At 45.3% G+C, this 26,247-nt stretch overlaps 2 protein-coding genes across 2 annotated transcripts; one reads left to right on the forward strand and one right to left on the reverse strand.

The window, feature by feature from the left end:
* Window positions 1-702: 702 nt before the first annotated feature.
* Window positions 703-15,633, reverse strand: LOC131289528 (E3 ubiquitin-protein ligase RNF19B-like). Its single transcript, XM_058318807.1, has 8 exons — window positions 14,974-15,633; window positions 13,366-14,035; window positions 12,886-13,167; window positions 12,694-12,791; window positions 2,611-2,776; window positions 2,385-2,547; window positions 2,032-2,302; window positions 703-1,958 (listed from the first exon to the last, which is right to left on the reverse strand). The coding sequence occupies exons 1-8, from the start codon at window positions 15,175-15,177 to the stop codon at window positions 1,029-1,031; spliced, it is 2,784 nt and encodes a 927-aa protein (XP_058174790.1). The 5' UTR covers window positions 15,178-15,633; the 3' UTR covers window positions 703-1,028.
* On the forward strand, window positions 9,610-11,016 carry LOC131289529 (uncharacterized). Its single transcript, XM_058318808.1, has 3 exons — window positions 9,610-9,939; window positions 10,013-10,330; window positions 10,402-11,016. Exons 1-3 carry the CDS (start codon window positions 9,610-9,612, stop codon window positions 11,014-11,016), a joined length of 1,263 nt encoding a protein of 420 aa, XP_058174791.1.
* Window positions 15,634-26,247: the final 10,614 nt, after the last annotated feature.

A 26,247-nucleotide genomic window follows, 5' to 3' on the forward strand; every position in this document is an offset into this window, starting at 1 on the left:
TTGTTCGGAACTGCCCCAACAGAAACCAGTGTCACATGAGTGGAGAATTTTAAAGAATATATTTTACGCTTCCATTTCGAATGCCTCCTATTCTCTCTGGCTCTTTTGCTATGTCTTACGAGTTGTTTTTTTTTCTTTTTAAGATTAGTACGTTCTTTCGTCCACTTCGAACATCCTTTAAATAGAAAACCTATGCAACCCGCAGGTTAAAAAGTGAAAACAAAATTTCTCTTAAACGATTATTTCTGTTGCCGAATGAACTGATCAGAAACTTGAATATTACTAAGCTCTGATCTGACCGTTTATAACTCATCAAACAAAGTTATTTTCGTTCGTGCATCGTGTGTTTGGGGGTCGGTGGACTTAAACAAAATCACCATCTCTATACTTTCGTCGCAACTATTGTCTCTCACTCTCTCTCCTCACTTGCCACGAGTCACAAGAAAATCCTAAATAAAAACGAAGAACCGGCACTCCTCGATGTGTTTTGTGTTTGTATTTGTTTATCTAATGATTCCCGCTTGACAAAAAAAATGCGTGATATTCTTGCTTACTTCTTGTCCCCCTTCCAGTTTCGTCGTATTCCATGAATCTATCCCACCGCACATAGCTCTACAAGCTATGTTTAAACCTTATTATTTCGCCATTCCATCATCACCCTAACCATCTTGACAGTCTTGTGTGATATCGTTTTAGATGCATTGTTTTAGAGCGAAAAACGGAACGTGGGGCAGTTGTAACATGAGAAACGTTTTGGGACAGTGAAACGACACGAAACGCCTTTCATTGAGAAGTTACTATAATGGGGGCACATTCGTCTCTTGTGTTTGTGTTACCTTTACTATTTAGCTGCCTAGGACGATGTCGCGCCCGCGCCCCGCGACGGGCTGAATTAACACTCAAAATGCAAAAATTGGCTTCGCCTCAATCGTGCGTTTCTTCATTTGGCAAAGGACAAGGCAGAACAGAGCGTGCCTTATCTCCAACGCATCACGCAGCGCAAGAAACCAACGAAAATTAGTCGTCTCTCACGGTAAAGCGGTTGGTGGGCCCTTTGCCGATGCTGTCGCCGTGGAAGCCGGGATGGATTGAATGGAAGAGGACGATGTAGATGACAGTGGAGAGGACAGGGCAGCGGATAGAGCTGTCGTTTTGGTCGTGGAAAGCAGCAGAGCGTCCTTCGCCTGGTCGCACTCTACCGTGGCACTGCTGCTGGTCGACTGCTGTGACTCTGTTGTGTTTGCCGGGTTTGGAAGAGAGAAGAATAGATTGCGCAGTATATGGGTGCGCGATTTCGGGGCTTCCTGAGTGGAATCGTTAGTAGCCGTGTTGGAAGCACGAGGCACCGACGTCGCCGCCGAAGCCGGTGCCGGTGGTGCTGACAATGGCTGGGATGGTGGTTTCAATTCATTCGTTTCATTTTGAACCGCTTCCGTCTGCCCGACGGCACCGGCAGCGAACGAGGCGAGGGTAGGCTTCTCGATTAAAATGGCCCTATTGATGGCTTCATTGGACGAAGTGTTGCTGCTGCTGGTCGCCCCCGTAGAGGACCTGTCCGTGAGTTCATGCCTCGCCACCAGCTGCGGCGAAGGATTCTGTGAGCACGCCTGTAGCGAAGAGGAACCCGCCAAAGGCAATGCAACCTGAGAGGCATGCAACTGTGTATTGGAAACCAACGATTGTCCCCCAGCCTGCACCGGTAGGGTATCTCCGGTTTCCACCTCCTGCTCTAGTTCCTGCTCGAGGCTCACGTTCTCGGGGATGTTGTAGGAGCCGGTGGCACTATCCACCGACAGGTTACGATGCTGCCCGGAGCTTAGCTTCGGTATCAGCTTGCCAAAGTTGATGCGCTTGTGCGCTGAAGACACACTGGTTGAGTCGAAATCATCGCGGAACGAGCGTTCGGAGCTGCGGAATGAACGGCCACTGCCCAGGCTGGCCTTATCAGCTGCCGTATCCTTGAAAACAAAATCAAACCGATAATACACGACTTTTCAACTGCGACATGGCGAGCGCCATCTCCAAACCTACCTGATCCAGCGGGACAGTGTACCAGATATCACAGGAGTCCTTTTTACCGTCGATAACGTAGCAAACGGTATTGTCGAAGCGCACTCGCTCCGAGGTGCCATCTTCACTGAACGCGCTCGATTCCGTTTGCTGTTTGTAGCTGAGAATCGAACCGGCCAGCGCCTTCGTTGAAGCTGTATCGTTCAGCGTGTTGCCGGACTTTTCGCTCACGCACGTTACCGCCGAAGCTGTCTCGGAAGTGCTCACATCTGCCTGCACCTCCAAGCGGTGCCTGTTCCACGGTTAAAAGTTAATTAGACGTAAATTAGTCGATCCTACTGCGAACCCCTACACGGACCCGCGCTTTGCCTTACCCCGTAATGCTGCCGGCGAGGGCTGTCGTCGATGGGTTGGTCACAACACCGTACGTCGAGTGCTGGCTGGACACTCCCAGGTGGCTCCCACTGGCCACGCTAAGGCTGACCTCGCCGATGCTGGTGGCACCGATGCGCGACACGGCGTCAACGCTGGTGGCGTCTAAAAAAAACAACAACAACAATTAACAATCTAACTTGACAAGGTACCGTCGGAATCACCAACCATGGTTCCGGGAACCGTTGTCTTCCTCCTCGTCGTACTCGAATTTGGTTCCTTCGCCGCAGCCCGCACGACACAGGGAGACGGGAACGACGCCGTACACGTAGAACAGCAGTATTGGCACACCGATGGCGACCGCCAGACCGGCCAGGACGGGCGAAACGATAACCTGCAGCGGCGAATAGAATGCATTAGAAAAAAAATGAATCGAGTTGGGCGGAAGCAATTTGAAATATAAGGTAATGTGAGACAAAATGTTCTAAAATTGAGTGGAAAACATTCATTTCTCCCAATAACCTATTCAAGAAAACAAAACTATATTTTCACAGATCGATTTTCTATCCTCATTTTTACAAAAAAAAAAAAAAATACATTTAAACTCTCAGATTGTTATTAACGCGGAGATATTTATGGGCACTTTTTTCTGCGAATAATTTAATTTAACTTAAACAGTAATATAGACGGGGGGTCCACGACAGCCGAGCGGTAGCGCCGGTTAGAAAATCGGCCCATGAGCGCCGGGGCTCACCACCTCGACGCCGTGGGTTCGAGTCCCTACCGAGACCGGACCCTCCCCTGTACGAGAGGACTGACTATCCACATACAACAGGGAAACAAGTCTCGTAAGCCACTAACGGGCAGGCATGACCAAGAGGTCGTTACGCCAAGAAAAAGAAAAAGAAGTGATATAGAACGAACGCTGCTGATATTTTTTTAATTAGAGCTATTTATCGATATTTGATAACATTTTTAATCTCTCTCTAATTCAATCAAGACGTATACTATATCAAGAAGTTTAGTTAAATGTGCTTTAAACTCGAAATCAAAATTTGGTTTGTCCCAGTTAATTTTCAACATATATCTCAATATGAAATAGCGAAAATTAATAATTAGTGAGTTGAGGGTGCAGAATACGTACAACGATGAGTTAATTTAACTGGAAAAGTGCGATAATGAATAAGTTTAGAAATATTGAGAGTTTTACCTAGCATATACAGCAGTGCATTCTGTCCCACATACGCTGGTACATATTGCCCCCAGACTTTCACTTATTATATCATAAACTGGTGTGAGGAAATCGTACATTGTTTTTAACATTATTAGCTTTTTCCTATTTTCTCTCATGCATCTTAATGTAGAGCCGTGAAATTTACATATATTAGACTCGCTACGAATAATAAACCTATTCTATGACTGATTTCTATTTTTTTTTAATTACTAACAAACTTAAAAAAGGCGGTGCATTTAGTCTCGACAGGGCATCCTGCACGCCTTCCCCTACAGTTCCTTTCGCAAAAAATTACAGATGGAAGGGGAATCGTTCTTTTTGTCTAATCGAGTTGTTTATTACACATTTTCCTACATTTTAGTGCGCTGTTTTTGGTTTGTACTGGATCAGCTCAACTATTCACTAATCGAATCGGATTTCTAAAGTCACGATTGCAAAAAAAAACAACTTTTATAACCCATGGATCACTTCACCGGCACGGATTTTCATAATAAAGGAAAAGTATGGCTTCTTATCAGGCAACCCCTAAATTATCGAAAGTACTGGTTATATTCTCCTCACAAGTTTTTTTCCAAAAAATATCTTTACAAAGTTGTGTTTTCTGTTTCAAAGAAATTTCCCCTCATATTCATAAAGGCAAGTCCCTCATCTCAATCACTTATCCCCAGCCAGCTATATTCTATGGCAAATGAATATTTCATCTACGCCACACCCACGGGCCATACAGAAACCTTTCCTTACACAGACACAAACGTTCGAAGATAACGTAGATGGTAGAGAATTTTCTCGCTGGTACTACAGGAAAGCAGGTCCTGTATACGTTTTCCCGTAATGTAGGTCATTCCCGACGCGACTCTGACGTCATAGCTCCCGCCACGCGCACATGAGCCTGGAATTCCCATAGTCGGACGATGGGCAGGAGAGAGGGATGTTTAGTTTATATTTAGGACATTCGGGGTGCACCTCGAATGCTCGGGGGGTCTGGACTGCTGGGCAAGTGCAAAGGGTACACACCGAAACCTTCTTTCAAGGGGTGCTGCCACCAGCAACAAAGGTCAAAGGCTTTTTCACACGCTCAACTGGGTGGCCAACGTATCTTACTTGCAACAGCAAAGGGGGTTGTGGGGGGTCGCAGGTAGGTAGGTTAGTCTAGTTAACCACAGCAAATAGCTTCAGGATAGTGTAAACACGGTGGCAGGTTGTGGCATGTTTCATCGCTGAAAAATGTCAGCCAGAATTGCGAAGCGCCAGAGCGCTTTAACTTCCCCTGTGTGAGCTTTTTTGTTTCCGTTAAATACACATCTGACAGTGAGGGTCAGAAACTGGCTTCTTCTATTCCTCGTGGGATATGGACGCCTAAAATATTCACGAATCACAGAACACAGAACCGTTGGCTGGAAGCATGAAACTCGGCAGCCAACTGAAAGATGCAATACCCCCTTCCGGTATGGATTGTTTTGTTTTTCAAGCAAAATCTACATGGAATAGCTTCAAGCTGGTCTGGCCTTGTGTACAGATTTCAGTTGGGCTTCAGTTGAATGGCTTTACTTTTCAAAGCAATTCTATACCAACGGATGGAAAGGATAGGAAATACAAACTAAAAGAAAACTTCCAGGGAACGATGGTAACAACAACAACAACACGTGACCACAGATGAAGTCACCGGAAATGGTATCTAGTTTTGTGGTCACGAATACTGCATTCCTGCTACTGGAGCTGCGTGCCGAATGACTCAAATCGTGTTCAAATATTCATCATTAATTATTCACACAAGGGTAAATGAGTTTCTTTTCAGCTTTCAGCCGTGCGAAGCCGTGCAAGAAGTAAAATGGCATTACAACGGGACTTTGCGAATTCCGAATGTTCCATGGCAGCAGTAGATTGGGGACTACGGATCGGGAATCTTCCCAGTCCGCTCATTTTTTGCGGCCCGAGTGGACCTTTCAAGCTACCTACCGTGATCTCTAGAATGTTTACTGAAGGATTAACCACCTCGCAGTAAGGCATCCCCGTATTGCGGGACCGTATTTTCCAACAATCTTCCACCAAGCTTTCCTGGGATAGAGACATCAATCATGCCATAATTAAGTTCAAAAACTAACCCCAATAAATCGAATTACCTTTCGGTGCACGTACAACTACCGGACGTACCCACTCCAATAGGTCGGGTGTCCCATCTCGCCAAAAAAAAACCAAACTAAACACCCCTCTCTCTAGACGCTACTCCACGGAGAGAACGTTTCTGAAGCTTGAAGCGACCCGTTTGGTGGACAAGGGTGAAATGCGAGAGCATGGGAACGGCCGAACGAAGCCCAGCATGGAGGCAAGACAAGAGGAGAGGAGAGGCAGGTCGCCCCCTAAGCCTATTCAACGCTATGATGGCCAACCTACATTTCCGTAGATCGATTTTGTTGGATTTTCCATCCCCCCTAGGACAAGGTGGAACCGAGGCGGGAAATTTGATTTAAATTACATACGTGTGTGTATGTGTGTGGTGTTATTCTGACCCAACGCACAGTACGTGAAATGGGGGCAAATGTTCAGCAGCAACAGCAAGGGCATGCCAAAGAATGATCCTTCGCTGCTACCGATTCTTTGACTGGGTGGGCTAAATTTGGTACATTTTGCCAAGATAGGAAAGCGTTTTACGGTGCACCAGGATGATGATGACCCGGTGTGCTGAACAATCTGCTGAGGGTTTTACCTCGTGCACCACGTTCCGGTAAACTGAGTATACTTTCGTGACAGCTAGCTGACGAAGTTAGAGACCGTCGTACCGATGCAAATTGCTTTATGGAGTAATGAGCTTAGGCTACTAAAGTAACATCGTAAGCCGCTGGACTAGCGTTAACCTTAAGGGTCATGCGTTACACTAAGTAGCATAACATCCACCTAATGGCGGTATTCGCTCTCGCTATGGCAAAGAATATAAAACGTACTGAACGTGGTTTTCGCCTTCACAATGACTCATCTGGAATCGGATCCTACGGGGCGGGTTCAAAGAACCGCCGTCTAAATCTATCCCCGCTGTCTTGGCATCCGATTCGCGGAAGGTGTTCGAACATGCTCGACACACACACACACACTCACACACACGACTGGCGGCGGTCTGCCCTTCCTTCGGCGAGCTTGGCTTATGGTTCTAGTGCCGACGACATCCAACCGAAGCCCATCTGTCAGTCTCCGTCGGAGTGGTGTGCCTATTTTTAATATCGCACAGCAGTTTGCTTCGAAACCGCATGATTGACTGATTCGTGTGCTCGAGAAGCAGGCAAAGACGACCGGAAGGAAGTACAGCATACGGACGTTATGGGGGGTATGGCGCGACGGTGACGGAACGAACTTCAAACCAAGCATTTTGGAAGGCTAAAAGCGAGAGGGGAACATCCATCCAGCAAGACAATGAGTAAATGAGCTACACCGACCCGTCGCGTTCCACAGGCCATGTGCGTTTTCGAAAACCGGAGTCTCCCTCCACCACGAGCGAATCGCGCGCGCCCTTTATGGCAAAACATTATGCTTCTCTCGTATCCGGACTGTCGGTTATGCTAGCTGCATTCTCTCTGCGGGGTTCGATGCATTCGACTGGATTCGCTTAAAACATAACCACATTTCTACAGAGCGAATTTAGTCCCCAACAGGCTCCAACGCTCTCTTTCTCTCTCTTCCCATCTCTTTGGCTAGCCGCTTGACGGTGGGTGCGTGGATCGTAGAGAGATCATCGTAGGGGAGAAGAAATGTATCCACAACTCTGTGTGTGCCACACCAGTTTCACCATCAGGTCGGACTGGCAAAAGAGCTACTCTCCAGTCGGTCAGTCGTCGGGGAAATTTCGTAGCGTGCGGAAGTGTCCTTGATAGTCTGACCACCCCCCTGATTCTATCAGGACTCTACGCTCCAGTAACGGCAAACATCACCGTGACAAAAAATTTAGCAAAGAAAGTTCGTTCGGGTAGCGTTGTCTTGGTCGTTCGATTCTCGTGAAACTAAAATTGGATAAGAAGAGTTTCAATTTGATAGAAAATTCAAAATCTGACTAGCACACCACCCTCATAAAAATTCGGTACGTAACCTTCGATAAGGGCTTCCCACCCGCAGCTAGTTTTTTTCCGATGTGTGCATTTGTGCCTTACTTTGTGATTGTTAGTGCCACACGAATGTGTAGTTAATGGTACCCGCCATTAAAAGCTACTCGTCACCTTAGTGTGATTTAAATAAATGCGCACAGAAGTAATACACAATCACTAGTATATCTCAATTCTCAGTTAAATTTGAGTGAATTGTTCTCATACTGCACTGCAAAACGTTGCATTTGACAGTAACCCCAACCAGCCAACGAGAATCAGCAAAGCGAGCCAGTCAGATGGACAAACAAAGAGAAAGGTGTGCCGGTATCAGATGTTGTACGCCCAGCGACAGAACCGGAGTATTCCCCAGGAACGTGAGGATGGGTTGGGAAACACCACACCTTTGGTCCATCATCGATCCATCCCATCGTAGCAAATCGCCGATGGATTTGATGCTCTCTTTCAGCGGATGGCAGCATACACACCGCAGTTCACACCTTTTACCCATCCATCCAGTGCTAAAACTAACATCGCGAGTCGACAAAACAAAAACCAGTGGCTTTCGTTCAAGGCGTGTGCACCCAAGTGTATTGTGGAACAGACATATGTGCTCGAGACATGGTTCTCTGGCCATCCCCCCGATGTTGTTTTGTTGAAGCGAACAGCTTTTGTTTTCTAATGTTCGGTAAAAAACCACAAAGTGTATATACTACAACAAAAAAAAAGGCAGCTGGAGAAAAAGCTGGTGAAAACATGTAAAATCTGCTACACATGTACCAGAGAAAGTCCACTTTTCCCGGGCGGGTTAAAAAGGGGGCACGTGTGTGTGACGCGGGGAGAAACCCAAAAATTGCCCAAAACATGACAACAAATGGGCGGACGGGTGGCCCTGGTTGGGCATTGCTATCTCGGATTTGTTTAGTTTTTATTTTCTTTTTCCCCTTGCATCCTAGCAGTAAAAACTTGAGGGGTCAATCATTTCCAATTGCACAATGAAATATTCATGGTGCGGACAAGCTTTGAAGGGTGGGCCACCGTGCCATCTCATATGCTACACTTGCACCGACCGGAACAGACGGGGGTGGCCGTATGAATACATTTTAAATGTTGGTCATATCTCGTTGGGATGGCCTGCTTTTTAGTTGTTTAAAATACGTGCAGTGTTCATCAAGAGAAAGAGACAGAAACGGCGAGCAAGGATCCAGCAGAGGTTTCCAGTAGCAAAAACTAACACAGCATCTCTCGCTCTGGTTTTACCCTTGCATGGACGTGACGGGGATTGTCCTTGACCTACAAAGTTCTGGGAAGCGAGTGTCCTGTGCGTTCGTCGGAAAATGCATCCCCCGAATCGACGGTTTTCTCCTCGGGAGGCTCGGTGGATTCTCTCGCAATCAAAATCGACCGCCGTATGTGTGTGTGTGTATGTGTTACCGAATGTTTGCCCCTAGGAATGTCTAGCGCATTTACTGATGAGCTTCTTGAAGGCGGGTAAAGACAGCATAATATTTATTTGGAGCATCCAGTAGTTTAATAAGTGCAAGTAGTTTAATCAATGCGAATGCATTTTAAGACAATTATTAACTTTAAACCACACCAACACTGTCGTAACGCGCAAAGTGCTGAAAAGGTCAATGAATTTTACTTGTAAATCGCTCGAGAAATACTCATCTAATGTCCCTCAAGGGAGTGTCGTTCTTTGTCGTGCCTGTATATAAATATGAATATTTATAATTAGATCTTAACGATTACTTCTCTCCTTTCTCTTGTTTCGCAGTCTGAACCCCCGGCTGGCGAAAGCAAGCATCGTACCACCACTGGAGGGTGATTCCAAGATCTTTTGATAATCGTTAGAACGAAAAGGAAACACAAGTGGAAGGGCTAAGGATTTTCCTAGTTCGTACGTGCACCGTTCAGCAGACGTCAGACATGTCAGACACGGAGGAAGAGTCGACATGCTCGGACAGTTGGCCCATCAACGAGGACTGGCTGATGGAGGTGCTGAAGAAGCATCACGAGGTGCGGTCGGGTATCAAAATCACCGAGTTCAAAGTGAAACAGGGCTGCCAGGATGGAGTGAACAACTTGAGCGATATTCTATCCGTGTCGGTTGCGTACGAGTTCGAGCGGGCCGACGATGAAGGAGGTCAGCGGCAAAGCTTGGACATTGTGATAAAACTGCTGCCACAGGACCCATTTAGCCGATTCTTCGTGACGGAGGCGCAGTTTGACCTGAGAGAAATCAAATTCTATACCAGCGTAAGTTACAGCGTGTGTCGGTTCTTGACAGGAACTTAACATCGTCCAATCGTCTTTTGGGGTTTCGTTTTAGATTCTTCCTGATTTAATGGCGTTCCAGGAGCAGCACTTCCCGAAGGGACAGGGCAGTATGGTTATTTCGGTACCGACCTGTTTTTATACGCAGTACGCGCCATCGGGAAACACCCAGCAGTCTCTAGCGAGCCCGGATGCGATGGAAAGTATACTTGTGCTGGAGGACATGCGATCGCTCGGATATAAGGGTGCGAACTTCACCTCGGGATTGACACTCGGTCAAACGGAAGGGGCTATCCGGGCCATAGTGACCATCCACGCCCTTTCACTCGGGCTCAAGATCAAGAAGAAGGTCGACCTTAATGAAAAATATCCGGTAAGTGTTAAGCCCCGAGCGAATGCTACTCTTATCTGGACCCTTTTCTTATGGTGCTTCTTTTCTTCCAGTTCCTTTTTCAAACGACACGTGCTACCGAGAGCTACCAGCAGCTGGTTGAACAGGGAATGCCCCAGCTGACACGCTTTCTCGAGCATAAGCCGGGCTACGAGAACGAGCTGAAGGCGCTCGGGAGAATTCGTCCAAAGACAAAGCAACTGATCGAAACGCTACTTCAACCGATCGAACCGATGGGACTGATCACGCACACGGACTTTTGGTGCAACAATCTGCTGTTCCGCAGCGAATCCGATCGTACCGATAGCTGCACCATCCTCGACTGGCAGATGGTGACGTACAGTCGGCCAACCAACGACCTTGCCTTGCTGCTGATTTCCTCCATTCCGTCCGACACGCGCCGTCAGCACACGTCCCGCTTGCTTGACCTCTACTACGGGGCACTCAAGTGCTACTGCCTTAAAATGGACGTCGACATCGAGACGGATCTCGGCTACAGCCGGAACAAGATGGACTGGGAGTATCGTCAGTCGCTCCTGCTGGCCCTGCTCCTATGCATCGGATCGGTTGACATTGCCATCGGCAATCCGGCGGCCGAGCAGCGACTACTGGACGTTTTAAGGGACTTTTACGACGAAGGTATACTGGGCCTCGAGGGCTGCGTTTGAATATATCAAATGAGTGTTGGAGGGAGTGTTTTACGGAACACGTCATTTAGCTTTGAAATCCATCCAAAGATAGTTTTCGACGAGGGTGCAACAAACAACAAGGAACAAATGCGCACACACATTCACTAAACACGGTAAGCAGTACGCACGCACCGGATACAACACGTTCATCACCGTCCTTCGCTCATGATACGTGTGCGCTTTTTCGAGAATCGCGTCGAAGATGCCTTCCGCCGTTAACTTATTGCATGTTTTACTTCTCCTGACCGACGCGAGTAGTATGAGCCAAACTGAGCGGGTTCATCATGGACGGAGACGACGGTGCAAGCATACTAACTCTATCTCAATCGTAATAAGCTGCAGGGTTGTTGTCGTATTCTTGAATGCGTCCTAATTCCTAAAACCACACACACACACACACACACTTGAAAGGCTTTCCAAACGAACAGAAACATTTTCCGCTACTGCAATTACAATGTTTAAATAAAGTGTTGATTACAAAAACTACGAAATCTAACTTCTCATTTCCGTGCGCACGGATTATGCCATGAAAAAAATCAATAATGAATCACTTTTTTAAGGCTTCACTCATGCTGAGACACCGACATTCACACATATTGCTCTTATCATAAGGAAACGGAAGTTTTACCTTAAATTCCATTAACAGACTGAGCACCCTAAAAACTGAGAAGTACAGTTTACGAAACTTTCAGCATGTGAAGACAATTATTATTCGTTAGCAAAGATTATGAAGATGCCAATACAGATTCATAAGAAAATGTCAATAGGGTAATGCATCTTCAATTGTTAGGAAATGTGAGTTGGCAGGTTTGTTGAGTTTAAAGTGATCCTATTATTAGATTTTTGTCGTCTGACCAATACATATTTTGTAGATTCATGAATCTTTGGCAAATCGAACAAATTATAAAAAATTATGAGTATTTAGAGATTCATTCCATTCATTCTGGCACACTCCGGTATTACGAACGGCTGACCACCGATCTATAATATACCGTCTTTCGGTCACACAAACTCTCTTCGGAGAGAGGCCTTGTCCCACTAGGGGATGTCGTGCCACATTAAAAAAAAAAAGAGATTCATTGATCTCAGTAGTCTGTGAATTAACTCAAATTAATCTCTTCTACTTGGCGTACCGACCATCTTCGGTCATGCCTGCCCTATTTTTTTTTTGTGAAATTTTTTCTTTGAGTACGTGGATTAGTTCTCTCGTACCAGGGAAGGATCAGGTCTTGGTTGGGATTCGAAACCTACGCCGTCGAGGTGGTGTTCTAGTGTTGTCAAATTTATCTAAATATTGTGACGCAAATATGAGAAATAATGTGTTCAAATCTACCGTAAAAAAAATCGTCACGCACCCTGTACCTCAACATTGATTTTTGAGTAAACTTCCCTCGACTATGACGTCTGCCAGGTACGATATATGGGTCCCCTTAGTGATTAGTTCGCTGATGTTCACTTTCGAACATATTTACTAGAGCGAACAAATGAATTCGACTTGGTTAAAACACAGCACAGTAAAACTCTTTTCGTACTCTTTACAATCTTTTTTTTTTTTTGAACTCATGATTTGGTTTTCTCATCGCGCAGCGTAAGATTTTTTCCTAAATCATTTCTATTTCATCGAAACAGATGCATAAGTCGTTTCATTTTACTTACCGATGCCGTCACACCTCCCAGGACGGCAAAGTTTCGTTTGTGTTTGCCGGCAGCCTTGTATCGCGTATGTATCTTACGTCCCACCCATACGGGGATTCCTAAAAAAAGCAAACAAATTAAACAACCTTTAATGTGGTGGACATTATTCCCAGCCAAGCGCGTATAGCTTTGAACCCACACCATCACACTTACCGATAATCATCGCGGGAACGGCAATCCCTGCCACCAGAGCGATTCCTAGCGGAGCGCCCACCAGTGTGCCGAGCTGCCAAAGTAGCTTCTTCTTGCGCGACCAGGGCTTCTTGCCCCAGAACGTACACCCGGATGGGCTGAGATAGTGCAGATCGCTGATCTCCTTCATACACAGCCAGCAAAACTCGGAACCACAGATGGCGCATACCATGTGGTTGCAGGAACCGTCATCCATCTTTACGATCAGCACCTGACACCGGGGGCAGGGTTTTATTTCGTCTTCTTTGGGGCGACGAGATGTGAATGACACAAGAAGAGGAGCCATCGTTATTGAGTGGGTGAGATTTATCGTAAGTGTTTTCGTGTTACAGAGTTTACACGGAGAAAGGATGTTTAAAAAGGAATTGGAAAAGGTGTGCGGGAAGAGTAGGATGTTTGTAGGTTGTACACAGCGGAAGGAAGCAAGAAGAGAAATCTTACTATGTTGTGAACTTTTTCTAATACTACCGGACGGGATGCGTGTTGGGCTTTGGCGCGAAGCACGGGCCGCATCGCACGTCTGATCGGGATGCCATTCCGCCTTGCAGTGGTAGCAGAACTGCACATCACAGCCGGGCCGCTGGCAGCAGATACGCGGACAGGAGGCACATCCGGTGGCGATGACCGCATATGTACAGTCCGGGCCGGGGCACCACCGTGAGTCCGGATCGGACAGCAGTACCCGACGGACCATGAAGTCTTCGTACTTCGTAATGGCGGCCGGAAATGCCTTTAGCAGCGCCTGTATGTCGGTCGGATGCATCGAGTCTGAGCACTGCGGGCAGCTAATGTCCGTCCGGGACTCGGATATCTGGATCATAAGATAGTTTTCCAGGCACGCCCGGCACGCATAGTGCCTGCAGTTTAGCAACGGATAGTACTCATCTCCCGACGGCAGCACGTCGTAACATAGTGGACACTCTTCCGGACACTTGCCGGCCGTCGCCGAAGCGTTGGAACCAGCACCCCCGGCCACACTGGAGCTTCCGCCCTTGCTGGCCAAGCTGTGCGATGATTTGTGGTTGTTTGGCGTAAGTTTCGAGTTCGACGTGCCTCGATCCACATTGCCGGGCGAGTTGGCAGAGTGCTGGGAAGACGCATCGGAATTGTGCTACAATAAAAAAAAAAAACAAATTAATCAGAAACATAGTATTAGAAAAAAAACAACAAAACATACAAGTAAACATTCTTATCATTTTCAAGGTTCAGGCATTTTCTACGCTTGGCATTATTATTATTGCTCACATTATCAACGTTCTACTTTTTAATCGGATCACTTCGTTCTACACACCGTCGTTTCGATCGAACGGCGGGGAAAAACTGCGACAGATGAGACAGCATACCACCATGCAGAAATGTTCTATTTTTAGACGGATACGTTTTTCGTCCAACCGAAGCCGGCATTTGAGCACGGCACACGGCGTCAAGCGCATGGATAGGAAATACGTCGATTAAAAATAGAAGCTTTTATTTTCGAATCCAAAACAAGGCCAAAACGGGCCAAACCAACAATTCCAGCAGGCATAGAAAGTGGCCGAATGAAGCGAGATAATTGTTTTGATAGGCCATTTCTTGTGAATAAATCTGTGGTGAAGCCCATTAGACTGGGATAGTAAACACATATTGTAAAACCATTGAGTAAACTAAGCATCTTAACAGGAAGACGCCAGCTCATTGAGTTTATAACCCTCAACGTGAAAGCATTAAAATAAATATAGAAACCCTCAATGAATCTGGTTCGATGATAGTTTTCTTGGTTCTATAAATCCTGCATCCTTAAGTTGAAAATTTGAAACTAGAACAACATGATTTTTTACCTGTTAACCAGAAATTGACAATATTACACTTCGTAAACCATATTTCTTCTGTCATTAATGTTTACCGTAAAAACTCATTCATTATTTCCTTCAAGATGCACCCATCGGAAACCAACAAGATGACCGTCTTGTTGAAAACAATATGCAGCTATCTTATCGAGCGCCCGCGAAAAGCCCGATTACGAATCAAAGAAGGTAAAACCCGAATAGAAAAAAAAAACGGTGCACTCACCTTATTACTGCCGGACGGGCCAGTCTTATCGTGTTTTCCACCCCCGTTGGAGCTGCTTCCCAAGCCGCCGTTGCCGCCACCCTTCTCCGCATCGCACAACCGCTGGCCCAACGGTGGGCTACCTCGGGCGGCCCGGGCGCCCTGCAGCAGCAGCCGCCGCAGGGGAAAGTTCAGGTTGAACGTGTTCCGGCTGGTGCCGCGCATTTTGTCGCGTTTACGTTCTGCCAGTGTGAGAGACGTTGTGATCCCCTACTCAAGCAAACATAGTCGCGCGAGGGGCGTCGCCGTTAAAAGCTCGAAGCTGTTTTGTGTTGTCTTACTGTTTCTTTCTTTCTTCTATCTAACACTAACGACGACAATTAACTCTATGACGCTAAGCGTAATGGCGGGGATAATTTCGATGCGCCTTTTTTCTAACTCTGCTCTACTGATGCAGTGGCTGATGGGGGATTTTGTTTGGTGGGATGACGTCGACGACTGGTACGAGTAATTTCCTTCTCCGTTGAAAGGTGCCACGATAGACGGAAGCAGATGACAAAACCGGCAGTGTACCGGATTCTACATATCACCGGATGTATCCCTTCAACGCCAAATGAATCTCGCAATACGTTGCTTGCTTGTATTGTTTTCACCTATTCCGTTTCACTATGGGAAGCATGGTTTTTTGAATTGATATTTCGTTGTTCCGATCCAAACGCATCCAATGAAGTATTACAGCATCGAGATTGTTCCAGTTCAGCTCATTCCCGATGGGCAGCTTGCAACGTTTGATACATCCGCTCTTTTCGTAAGCTTCGCCAACTCCCGACGATCGCTGACTAGCTCTCTACTGTAGCCTCTCTGCTAGTTGTGGCCGTAGTGCTATGGATAGATGTGGTGTTTAACTAGCTGAAAAAAAACAAATGAACAAACATTAGCTGTTGTTTAAGCTGCGGATAGACGGATGCAATATTTCAATGCAATGAAATAAAATTTGACATTTCTACCTAAAATGACAGTCATTGCAATATTGCTATGCGTATTTCATTGCAATATTGCAAAGATCCAAACGAGATGGTTAAGCATCGAAATATTGCATTCACTGTCAGTTTTGGTAGCAATGTCAAACTTTATTTCATTGCGGTGAAATATTGCATCCGTCTATCCCCAGCTTTACAAATCTAAACAAATAATTTACTGGTCACATTGTGCAAGTTCATCACCTTTTACCCAACCCAAACAGCACGGAGTATTGATTATGCAAGTCGTAGGAATTGTGCGGATTAAACAAAGATCCGCTTTACCACACATGTTTGTGCACATGAATATTGGAAATTATGTTCCTTTCTGCTGCATCACAAATCTGTCGTTCATTTCTCTTATCACGTCATCTGGCCAGATCAGCACCAGGTCGGTTGAGCGTCCGGCAATAAACAGGCAATCATAACAGCATCCTTGAAACTGACACTATATGGCGCTGTCTTCCTGCTTTTCTTCGTCACATCCATCGATCGTACCTTGTGCACACTATATTCCAGCATTCCGGCAACCACAGACACGCCACAAGAAACGCTCGTCCATGTGACTCGATATTACATCAACCCACCCTCTTTCCATTCACCAACAGGAAGGCAGGGCGGTCAATCAACGTTCCTGGTGCAGCCGATGGCATGTTTCAAGCCCGCGCACACGTTCGCTGCATCGTGCCTTGAGAGGACGATGGAGGATTCGCTGACGGGACGGAAAAGTGGCCGATATAAAAGCAATATCACGACGGCCGACCGACCGACCGTCGTGCCGATAATTGCCTTTGCCATCGTGCTGGAGGAGTAGAAGAGCTTATAAACATCCTCCCCCCGTAAAGTGAATATATTTTCCGAGCGATGCACACGATTAGCGAGTAATATAAACCTGATCTTCCACCCTGATCCATGGATATTCGATGGCGAAACTCTGCCGGTAAATTACGTGCAAGGCAAGGGATTATTGGAAAAAAACGATATTATCAACGAAACGAATATTACCAACGTTAAATCCAATATTTAAAACAAAAAAGGGCGAACGATTAAGTACGCAACATATACAGTTTTGCGATTTTCGTGTAAGCAAACGGCACTTTACTAAATAACTACATTCCACACGTTATACTATGAAAGGATGTAGCTACATGTTAAAAATTAAATGGGGATGAGTCCAAAATTAGGATCCGCGAGCCGAGCGGTAGCGCCGGTTAGAAAAATCGGCCCATGAGCGCCGGGGCTCACCACCTCGACAGCGTGGGTTCGAATCCCAATCGAGACCGGACCCTCCCCTGTACGAGAGGACTGACTATCCGCGTACACATAGGGTAAAAAGTCTCGTAAGCCCTTAACGGGCAGGCATGACCAACAAGGTCGTTACGCCAAGAAGAAGAAGAAGAAGAGAGTCCAAAATAAAATTTAAATAAATCTAAAACAAAGCCCATCTCTCTAAGCATATATCCAGGACTTTGTATTTGGTGAAACATTTTCAGTGGCTCATCAATTGTGAAGTGTAGATTGCTTAAAAAACAACTTCTTTTTTGAGTTACCACAAAATACAATAAGCAACAGTTCTAAGTCTCGTTTAAATTACAAAAAATATGCCCATATGGCGTGAGGTTTTCAATGTCTCACTGTGTATGATTTTTTATATACTTTAAGAAATATTCCTCGCAACCGAACTTTAAGACCCTTAACAACCTTCCGGAAATTCGGAATTATCCACTTCGGGTTAAAAAGATTGTCCGAAAATTTTGGACGAAAAAACGAAGGTCGCATCAAATCCCGGAATTCTGGATAGTACACAATACCATATGAATTGATACCCAAATAATACAAATTTATAGAAGATCCATTCTGGCCAAATTATAAGATGATAAAATATTAAATTAACGAGCAACCTGAACTTACACAAGATGAGAGCTTTGAAAGGGTCATTAAGAGATTTCCAGCACTATGTGAAAGGTTAACAACTATCAGTTGAGCCGCATGACGATTACATATTCATACTAGAGCGGGCTCACAACCTCACTACTGGCCACGTTGGCCTGGTTAGCGGCGGCCGGTCGGACAACTCGAACAAGGTTGCTCTCACATGTTGAGACACAATCCTGTCCACCACACGCCGTCGTCGCGAATCGGTCCAGACACGGTCGCCATTCGGTCCGATTGCCTAACGACCCGTGGCATATTACACACGCCTTGCCAGCTCCAGATGGTGGGAGCCCGAGGAGGAAGGATTCAACTTGACAGAGAGAGAGAGGGAGAGCGAAAGATAGAGAGAGATGGTGGGAAGGATGGTGCTACACGCAGTTCCTGATTGATCATTCCCTCTCCGCCCCGTTTAGTGTATCGGAGTGCTCGAACGGAGGGAACAGAGAGAGCTCGAGATGCAAAGGACGTCGTTAGAGGGTTGACGTCAATCTCGGATGAGCTCGTGCTCAATCGTACGGACACGAACAGCTGTGACCGGGGACGGTTGGGCGTGCATGACATGACAGAAGCAATGCGGTAGTACTCGGTAAAATGGTCCGTGCCGAAGTCACAGTGCCCAGCTGGCAAAGACGCCTAGCGAAAATGACACTGCTAGACTGTGAGTGTGTGTGAGTGTGGGAGCATGGCCGTGGAATTTAGGCGAGCCATGTCGTTCGTGTCGCTAACCCAAAAAACGGTGACCTCGACAACGGCCAAGCTGGCCAACACCTCGACGAAGAGTGGAGAGGCAGACGGGGCAGGGGGTTCATGTTTTAATCAATTGGGCAATCAATCAATCAGTACGAAGACGACCCACCGTCGACACAACACACCCAACACAGCGACGGCGGCAAATGACCGGCCGATTTCAGATGACCGTCCGAAGCGCCGGTGGCGGTGACTTTGAAGACACCGGCGGCGGGCATCGACAGGCTGCACTGCGCCGGGGCATCGGCGATCGGCGAAGGTTAGAGCACTTGAACTTGCATTTGCTTTGAATGCTCATTACAGCGCGAAGGTCCCCCTGAGGATGCACACACTCGCACACACACGCGCGCGCTCGTCTCCACGCGTCTTTAGAAAGTTATGTACGGAAATTGTGGTTCGCTTTCGGTCACCAAGACTTCGCGAGTGTGACTGTGCCCATACTCGGTGCAATAAAACGACGCCGTTTATAGACGTACGGCGACGTCGTAGCATTGCTTCCACAATCGGCTTCAAGTTACCATCCACCTTGCACCTCGCCACCTCGGCGCCGCATCATAGGCAACAGGTATGACGCATTCCTGAACGCTCCATACTGTCGTCATATCGTTAGTGCAACCCCCCCTCCTCCCGTGTGCTTCCCCCCGGCTGCCGTCCTTTGTTGCACGTTCCCTCCAATACGCCATCCACCAGCACGTTCCGCGGCCTCATCCGCGATGCCATTCAACCGTGGCGCAACGGCTGAAGGTTAATCAATGCCACCGTACGCGGACGACTCCCCCCACCCCCTCCTCCCTCAACAACGAACGACCAAACGTGGGTGCTGCTGCGCCTCGATCAGAAGATTCTCACCATACCCCCCTGCGCACATTCACGATCGCGCGCGAGGTCACCTCGCCTCCGGTCGCTTGACATATGGCGTTCGATTCTTCGCGATGGAGATACAACAACAAACGAGAAAAAAAACTGCTGGCGCAGGAATGGCATGCCCGTGCGTGTATGTTGCAAACGAATGCGGGCGGTCGCACAGCGAAACGACGGCGCGTGGCCATGCCTAGGCCTAGGAGCCACAACGCCATCCGGCAGCAACCTTCCTCTTCTACGCACCCCCCATCGTCACATGTTTGTTTACGGCCGCAGCCCGGCGGTAAGCGAGCGGGGCGAGATTTCCTGGCCATCCAATGTATAGGTGAGAGTTTTGGAGTCGCCTGTTTTTCAAAACGGTAGACTCTGTTGATGTGGCACTCGGGACCAAACCCGGGGAATGGAAGGGGGGTGGTGAAACGAAACCGGTCTTCATAGATCTGGGCAGAAACAGATACTTGTTTCACACCCGAGAACATCCAGTTTGTTTCAACGACTTCGAGCGAGGACTTCTCTTTGGAGTGAACGCACAATACAGGGACTTGTCGAAAAGTGTACCGAATTGCACCGTCGCATGATAAGATGAGCAAAACATTGACAACGATCCACTGCGAGAGATAAGATTTCATTACGTTTCGGGAAAATAAAATTCCTCAAAAAATATTTGCATTAGAACTTGTCCAATGCCTTTTGGTACGCGACAGTGTTTTGAAAGATTGCGATTTTGTGTTTTCTATTTAAACACAATATTTTGTTACAACGATGTTAAATATTATTCAGTACACACTACCAGAAATAACTTTAACTAGTAAGAATTATTCTTAACCACTTAATATCTTTAAATTTGTTTTTTAGTAAAAACCCATCCTCCTACCAGCATTTACATAAAAAAGCTACATACCCAGCGTGTTATAATGTTTTCCAACCACATTAAGTTGACCGAAGTAAGTTTATAAATTAATTTTTCAAATGACTTCCCCACCAACAAAGCAGTGAAAGGAACCCGTTTAAAAACTGGAGTTTTAAACAAGGTCCACAACATTGTCTTCCGGTTGGGTGTCCAAACTTTTGCAATATTTTTTAATGGATATGTCGGCCATGATTTGCCAAGACCAAAACGACCAGTTCACCAATGTCTGAAAATTAACACGAAGTTTACGTCCACCTTGGAATCAGTCCAACAGACGAATGATTTCCGGTTACCATGCGAATAGAACCGGTCTGTAATGTAGTTTACCCAAATCTAAAAATCAGAATTCTAGTCCACTTTATTTAAAAAAGCACCGCAGCAAAAGTAGTTAACCGTTAGCGTTTTGAACAAACATTTGACAGAGTTTTTTCTCAGTAAAAAAGAAAGTAAATTTCTTTGATCTTTGAACATAAAAAAATCTTGAACTCTTTGAAAAGCGAACCAATTTGACAACATCTACTACAGTGGTGTCAAACTCAGTTGACCACACGGGCCGCATTTCCTCCCAAGATAGGTTTGCGGGCCAAAACCGTAGCATTGGTTGGATTTTTGAAAATTCTTATCTTTGAAAGTTTTTGTCAGTGCTTTTAACTAAACTAGGGGGTGCCCATGGCGCAGCGGTAGCGCGAAGAAACACCACACCACAGGTGTGGGATCGAATCTCGGGTCTGGCACCCTCCGGTATTACGAACGGCTGACCACCGATCTATAATATACCGTCTTTCGGTCACACAAACTCTCTTCGGAGAGAGGCCTTGTCCCACTAGGGGATGTCGTGCCACATAAATAAAAAATTTAACTAAACTATGATGATTTCTTTCACATTTTTGGTGCATTATAATACTTCGTATCATTTTTCTATGAATCATATTCAACTTTTCATTATCACGACAACATATGGCGGTGGACAAGTTCAAGGGTTTTGAGATAAACAAATAAATAATGTTCATGGTAAACAAAGCTGCCGAACTTCAAGAGTATTTTTAATTAAATTATAGATGTTCAGCTTATAGTTGGTTGTAGTTACTACCGGACCCTCCCCTGTACGAGAGGACTGACTATCCGCGTACAACAGGAAAACAAGTCTCATAAGCCCTTAACGGGCAGGCATTACCAAGAGGTCGTTACGCCAAGAAGATAGTTATTTATATGTTATTTCCACTTTTACTTATTGTAACTCTTAAAATCCAAAAAATGAACAGTTAAACGAAAGCCAATATTAAAGATTTAAAACTTTCCATGTATTGTTTCAAAGGGGTCGCGGGCGAACTCTTTCCATATTTCCTGTTTCTATTTGTCAATTGAAATTGTTGTTTACAAGCTATATTAATGACAAGATAAACCTTCTTCGATATAATTAAAAACATAGTTACGTGAAACTTACATAAAATTAATTAAATCAATTGTTTGGAGATGCTTTAATCTCTGGGAAGGATTCTCGTTCGTGGACCATTTACTAAGCAACCCCTATGTCCGCTTTCCAATTGCTGTTTGATACTTTCCACGAGCTCTCGAGCAACCAATCCCTGTGCTTTCTGCCTTCTGGTGCCCATTGCTATGCACCGTAAAGTACATTTTCAATGCAGTTTGATGAACATGACCATCATCAACAATTCCCGGCAGTATTTGCTCGTGCTTCCGGGAGCAGGCGGGAAGACCCCCGCCGGCTGGCTGCACAATGTTGCATGCCAAATGATAGATGAAATCACTTTCCTCCTCCTTCTCCTGTCACCAAACATCGGCCCCCCTTCCCAAGCTTCACAGATAACCGGTTTTTGCACAAACCCATGCGCAACGTTGGTTGTCGCGCGAAGCCAAAAGCCGCCAACCGAAAGCCCGTGAAGAAATCGAAAGTGAAAGAAACCACTCGGCCACTACCACATCACTTCAGCCTCGATCGCAACGACGACAACGACGGCGATGATGACAAACAACGACGGTGATGGTAATGGCCAAGACGGGCAACGGTTTCTTTTTTTTATAAGCCTGGTACCAACAACCACGACAGTTGAGACTGCAGGACTGGCTTTTAAACTCCCTTCCATCAACTGAGGCGAACCAAACGTGTTGATGGTAGTGAAAGTGAACAAAATCCAGTATCTTCTGTCACCTAATGGCGCTTGCATTCGATCAAGGTGTTTTGCTTTGGCCGTGCGGCAACAAGTTGCGATGAACATTAATTCAGAAAAATAAAGCTTCCCAAGAACTGATTGGATTGAAAATAAAAGCGTTCCATTTGTTCGCACTGTTTGTACCAAAACGGACTCCACATCTTACTGATGCGACATCGAATTGAAGACGTTTTTGTTTCCTGACAACCGCGACATTATCAACGCGAGCCGGAGTCGAAGTAAATAAGTCCCGAAACGGATGGCAACAAACCACCAAGGGGGCAATGAATTTTATAATCAAAGCAAATTGATTGCAGATAATTGAGGAAATTGGGGCAACCACACGCTGGCAGCTCGAAGGCTGCTGCTGCCAGATCTTATTTACCATCCTCCGCGACGTAATCAACGTTACGCGTGGCTGCCACGCAGGGTATCAGGGCGCATCATCGTCCCGTATGCGTCATAACGCTGTGCAGAGGCAGCTGGCAGTAGGGCGGCACGTTCCAGCACCAGCTGGTGCCGGCATATACTGCAGTTTATTACGGCCAGGGGGGTTTAACATGTTTCCTTCATCAACCACAACTATCTGCCAGTCTGATTGAACTAATCCAATGTATCACGCAGATGGTCTTAAAAGAGAGCCTAACATAAAGATTACCAATTGCAAACATTTCGAATCATTTTTTAATGCTTACTTGCAACTTCATTAAATTCACAAAAAGCCCTAAGCCTTTATTCAATTATAAAAAATGCAAACTAAATATTGTGGATCATAGACTTGTCTGAAAAGTTCTATGAGAATATTGCCCATTTTCTATGCTGTCTTACTTGATCAATGGGGTGAAAGGAGCAAGATTTTTTTGCCACCGGGACAATTTTGCTACATTAGGTGAATGTTAACAAACATGAACCCAGAAGCATTGGATATTAATTTGTTCAAACTGACAAGACCAACAGAACCATGAGAAACCTTCTGTATGCTTACAAGAAAATTTAAAAGTTAGATCATCCGTATTGTCACAATTCATAAATAAAAGGAGTAAGCCTTGGAGCTCTTCACTTCTAACCTTCAATGACAAATCAATGACAGAAAGTGTACAACAGATACCAAATTTTTGTTTGAATGTATGACAATACCGCTTTTCTGCTGCAATATCGAAACTCTCAACAATGTGGATGTACGGCCAATTTCCACGTTTGCCATGGCTATTATGAATTTTTCAAATACGATGAGACTTGAACAAAATATCCGGAATCACACAGGGAATTAAATAACTGTATTGATGTAAGTAAACTTACGCAATTTATTTTTATCAACGTGCACCCATTGTATTATTGTTGCACCACATAATAAAACCTTCGCAATTTAAACGTTTCACTCCCATCAATTGGCCATCGAAACTCGAGTGTTGATAAAGGGTTTCGATCTATCTAATGAAGTGTTTCAATAGGTAGAGGGAACTCTTTGTAAAATCATAGGGCCTATTTCTATATTTTTGCAGTCATATAGGGGAATTTGTCAGACAGCTAAGGAAAATGGACATACGGAGAAACGGAGAGTTTTGCAATCGGTTAGGGTTGCAAAGTTGTCAACCCCACAAAAGTCCTCGTTTGTTTTCATTTGTTTGTTTACTTTGATTTGCGCCGGTATAAACTTCGTTCGGGCAAGAAAAGTGAATTAATTACTGTGTATTTTTACTCGTCTTCAAATTCAATAAAAATGTCTACCTTCGTTTTTTACATCTACTAGATTACACATTAAACATGAAGAATCTCGCATCGAATGTTGCTACTATCGACGAGGCATTGCATGTTTACCACAACGGACAGAATCAAAACAACCCAAAATAAAGAAGGTAAAAAATAGGAGAATGTTATTGTATTTTAGTAGAAAACTATTTGCTTGCATGAAAACAACGCTTTTCAAACGTTATATTATCGATAAGAACATCATTTATCAAAAAGAAACGGTTAATTTTGCGAAGTTGTAAGTTTGCTCCCCTAACCGATTAGAAAGTTCTCCCATGGGTTTGCACGATTCCCCTTGCTATTTGTAATATTTCCCTGTATGATTGCAAAGTTCCCCCGACGAATCTGTAAACATTCCCTGTGTCGATTAAACATTCCCTCTACCATCTGAAACATTCCATTATATATAGATCGAAACCCTGAAATAACACCGGCTTGAGGGCTCCTTAGTAGAGTCACTTCAGAAACGGTTTCTTTAGAACCTGTTTCTGTTTTTACAACCGCTAGAGTACCGCAGGCACTGCTAAAAATGAATACTCAAATAATTCATAATTAACATAACATTAATTTGCGAGCCAATAATTACAGTTATCCAAATGACTAAATACTCTTCCACATCAACGCAATCGACGTGAAATGCCAGCGTCTGAAGCTGAAGGCCAACAACAGCATCCCAGCGTCGACGACAAACACAGCTTCAGTTTGTAGAGGAAAACAATGGAGGGTAGGCTCAAAACATCCGATTGCGTCATACGTTTCGCTGTATTGTGACTTTTCCCGCGAAGCACCAACTCCTTTTGTGTCGAACGATAAACTGGTTTGGAACGAGTTTGGACCGCCTTGCTTTTCCTCGGTTTTCGGTGCTCGCTGACCGTTTCCAGCAAGTTGATGATGCCTTAAATAAATAGTAACGCAATGTCGTTTCAGCTTCGCCTATCTGTTGCTGGGCAGTCGATCGTAAGATTCCACAGATTGATCAATCGCAACCCATTATCGTTTGCTACACCTTTTCGTTTGGTCGATAAACAAACTTTCCTTGTGCATCTAGAAGAGAAATTCAATCATCAGTCGACATTAAACAGCCTCAGCTTTGAAGTATTTTCTAATACTTTGGCATACTGATGGGCGTATGCATTAAAACAACAGCGACTGATTAAAGCAAATTTTGTTTACTTTTGCATCCTGCGATGCAGCACCACGCTTCATTTCCAATATTCGTTATCATTTCCATGCTAAGTACCATTTTTTTGTTCGCAAAGGACTTGTTTCGCTTTGCCATGATAGAATTGATAGTAAACGTATATGATGCATAATTCGTGCCCTGGTTCAACCGACTGGGCCATATTTTTTACATCATTCCCACTGCCATTCGACTAACCATGCATTAACCCCGCTTCAGTACAACCGTTTTGGTGCAACTGATTGCGTCGACAGTCGGAGGGGATGTAAAGACTATAAAAATCGTGCGACCACCGTGGAAAAAGAGTGCGATTGCGTTTGGTTGGACCGATACACTACAAATCTCTTCATACTCATTCACAAAACATTACCTGTTAAAAAAAAAAAGACGGAAACCCCACCGTAACTACCATCGAGCGATTATGGTTACACAGAAGTGCATTCAAAGAAACAATTTGTGTAACTATGAAGCTTTATTTGCGCCAATTAGCGCCGCAAGATTTCGGAAACGTGGTAGAAGATTTGTCATGGAAGGGAAAGCAATGCAAGAAATTGCGGGCAAAGCCCGCTAGTTGCACAACGTTACATTCAGTATCTTTACGTTGTGATTTGAATTACCAGAGCATAATTTTATGGTTAATTACTTGTGCATTTACTTGTGTAGCATAGCTTTGTTAGGATATAAAAATCCATTACTAACGCTTTAACGGTGACTGATGACAAT

The sequence above is a fragment of the Anopheles ziemanni genome, chromosome 3, assembly GCF_943734765.1.
Source record: "Anopheles ziemanni chromosome 3, idAnoZiCoDA_A2_x.2, whole genome shotgun sequence".
Lineage (NCBI taxonomy): Eukaryota > Metazoa > Arthropoda > Insecta > Diptera > Culicidae > Anopheles > Anopheles ziemanni.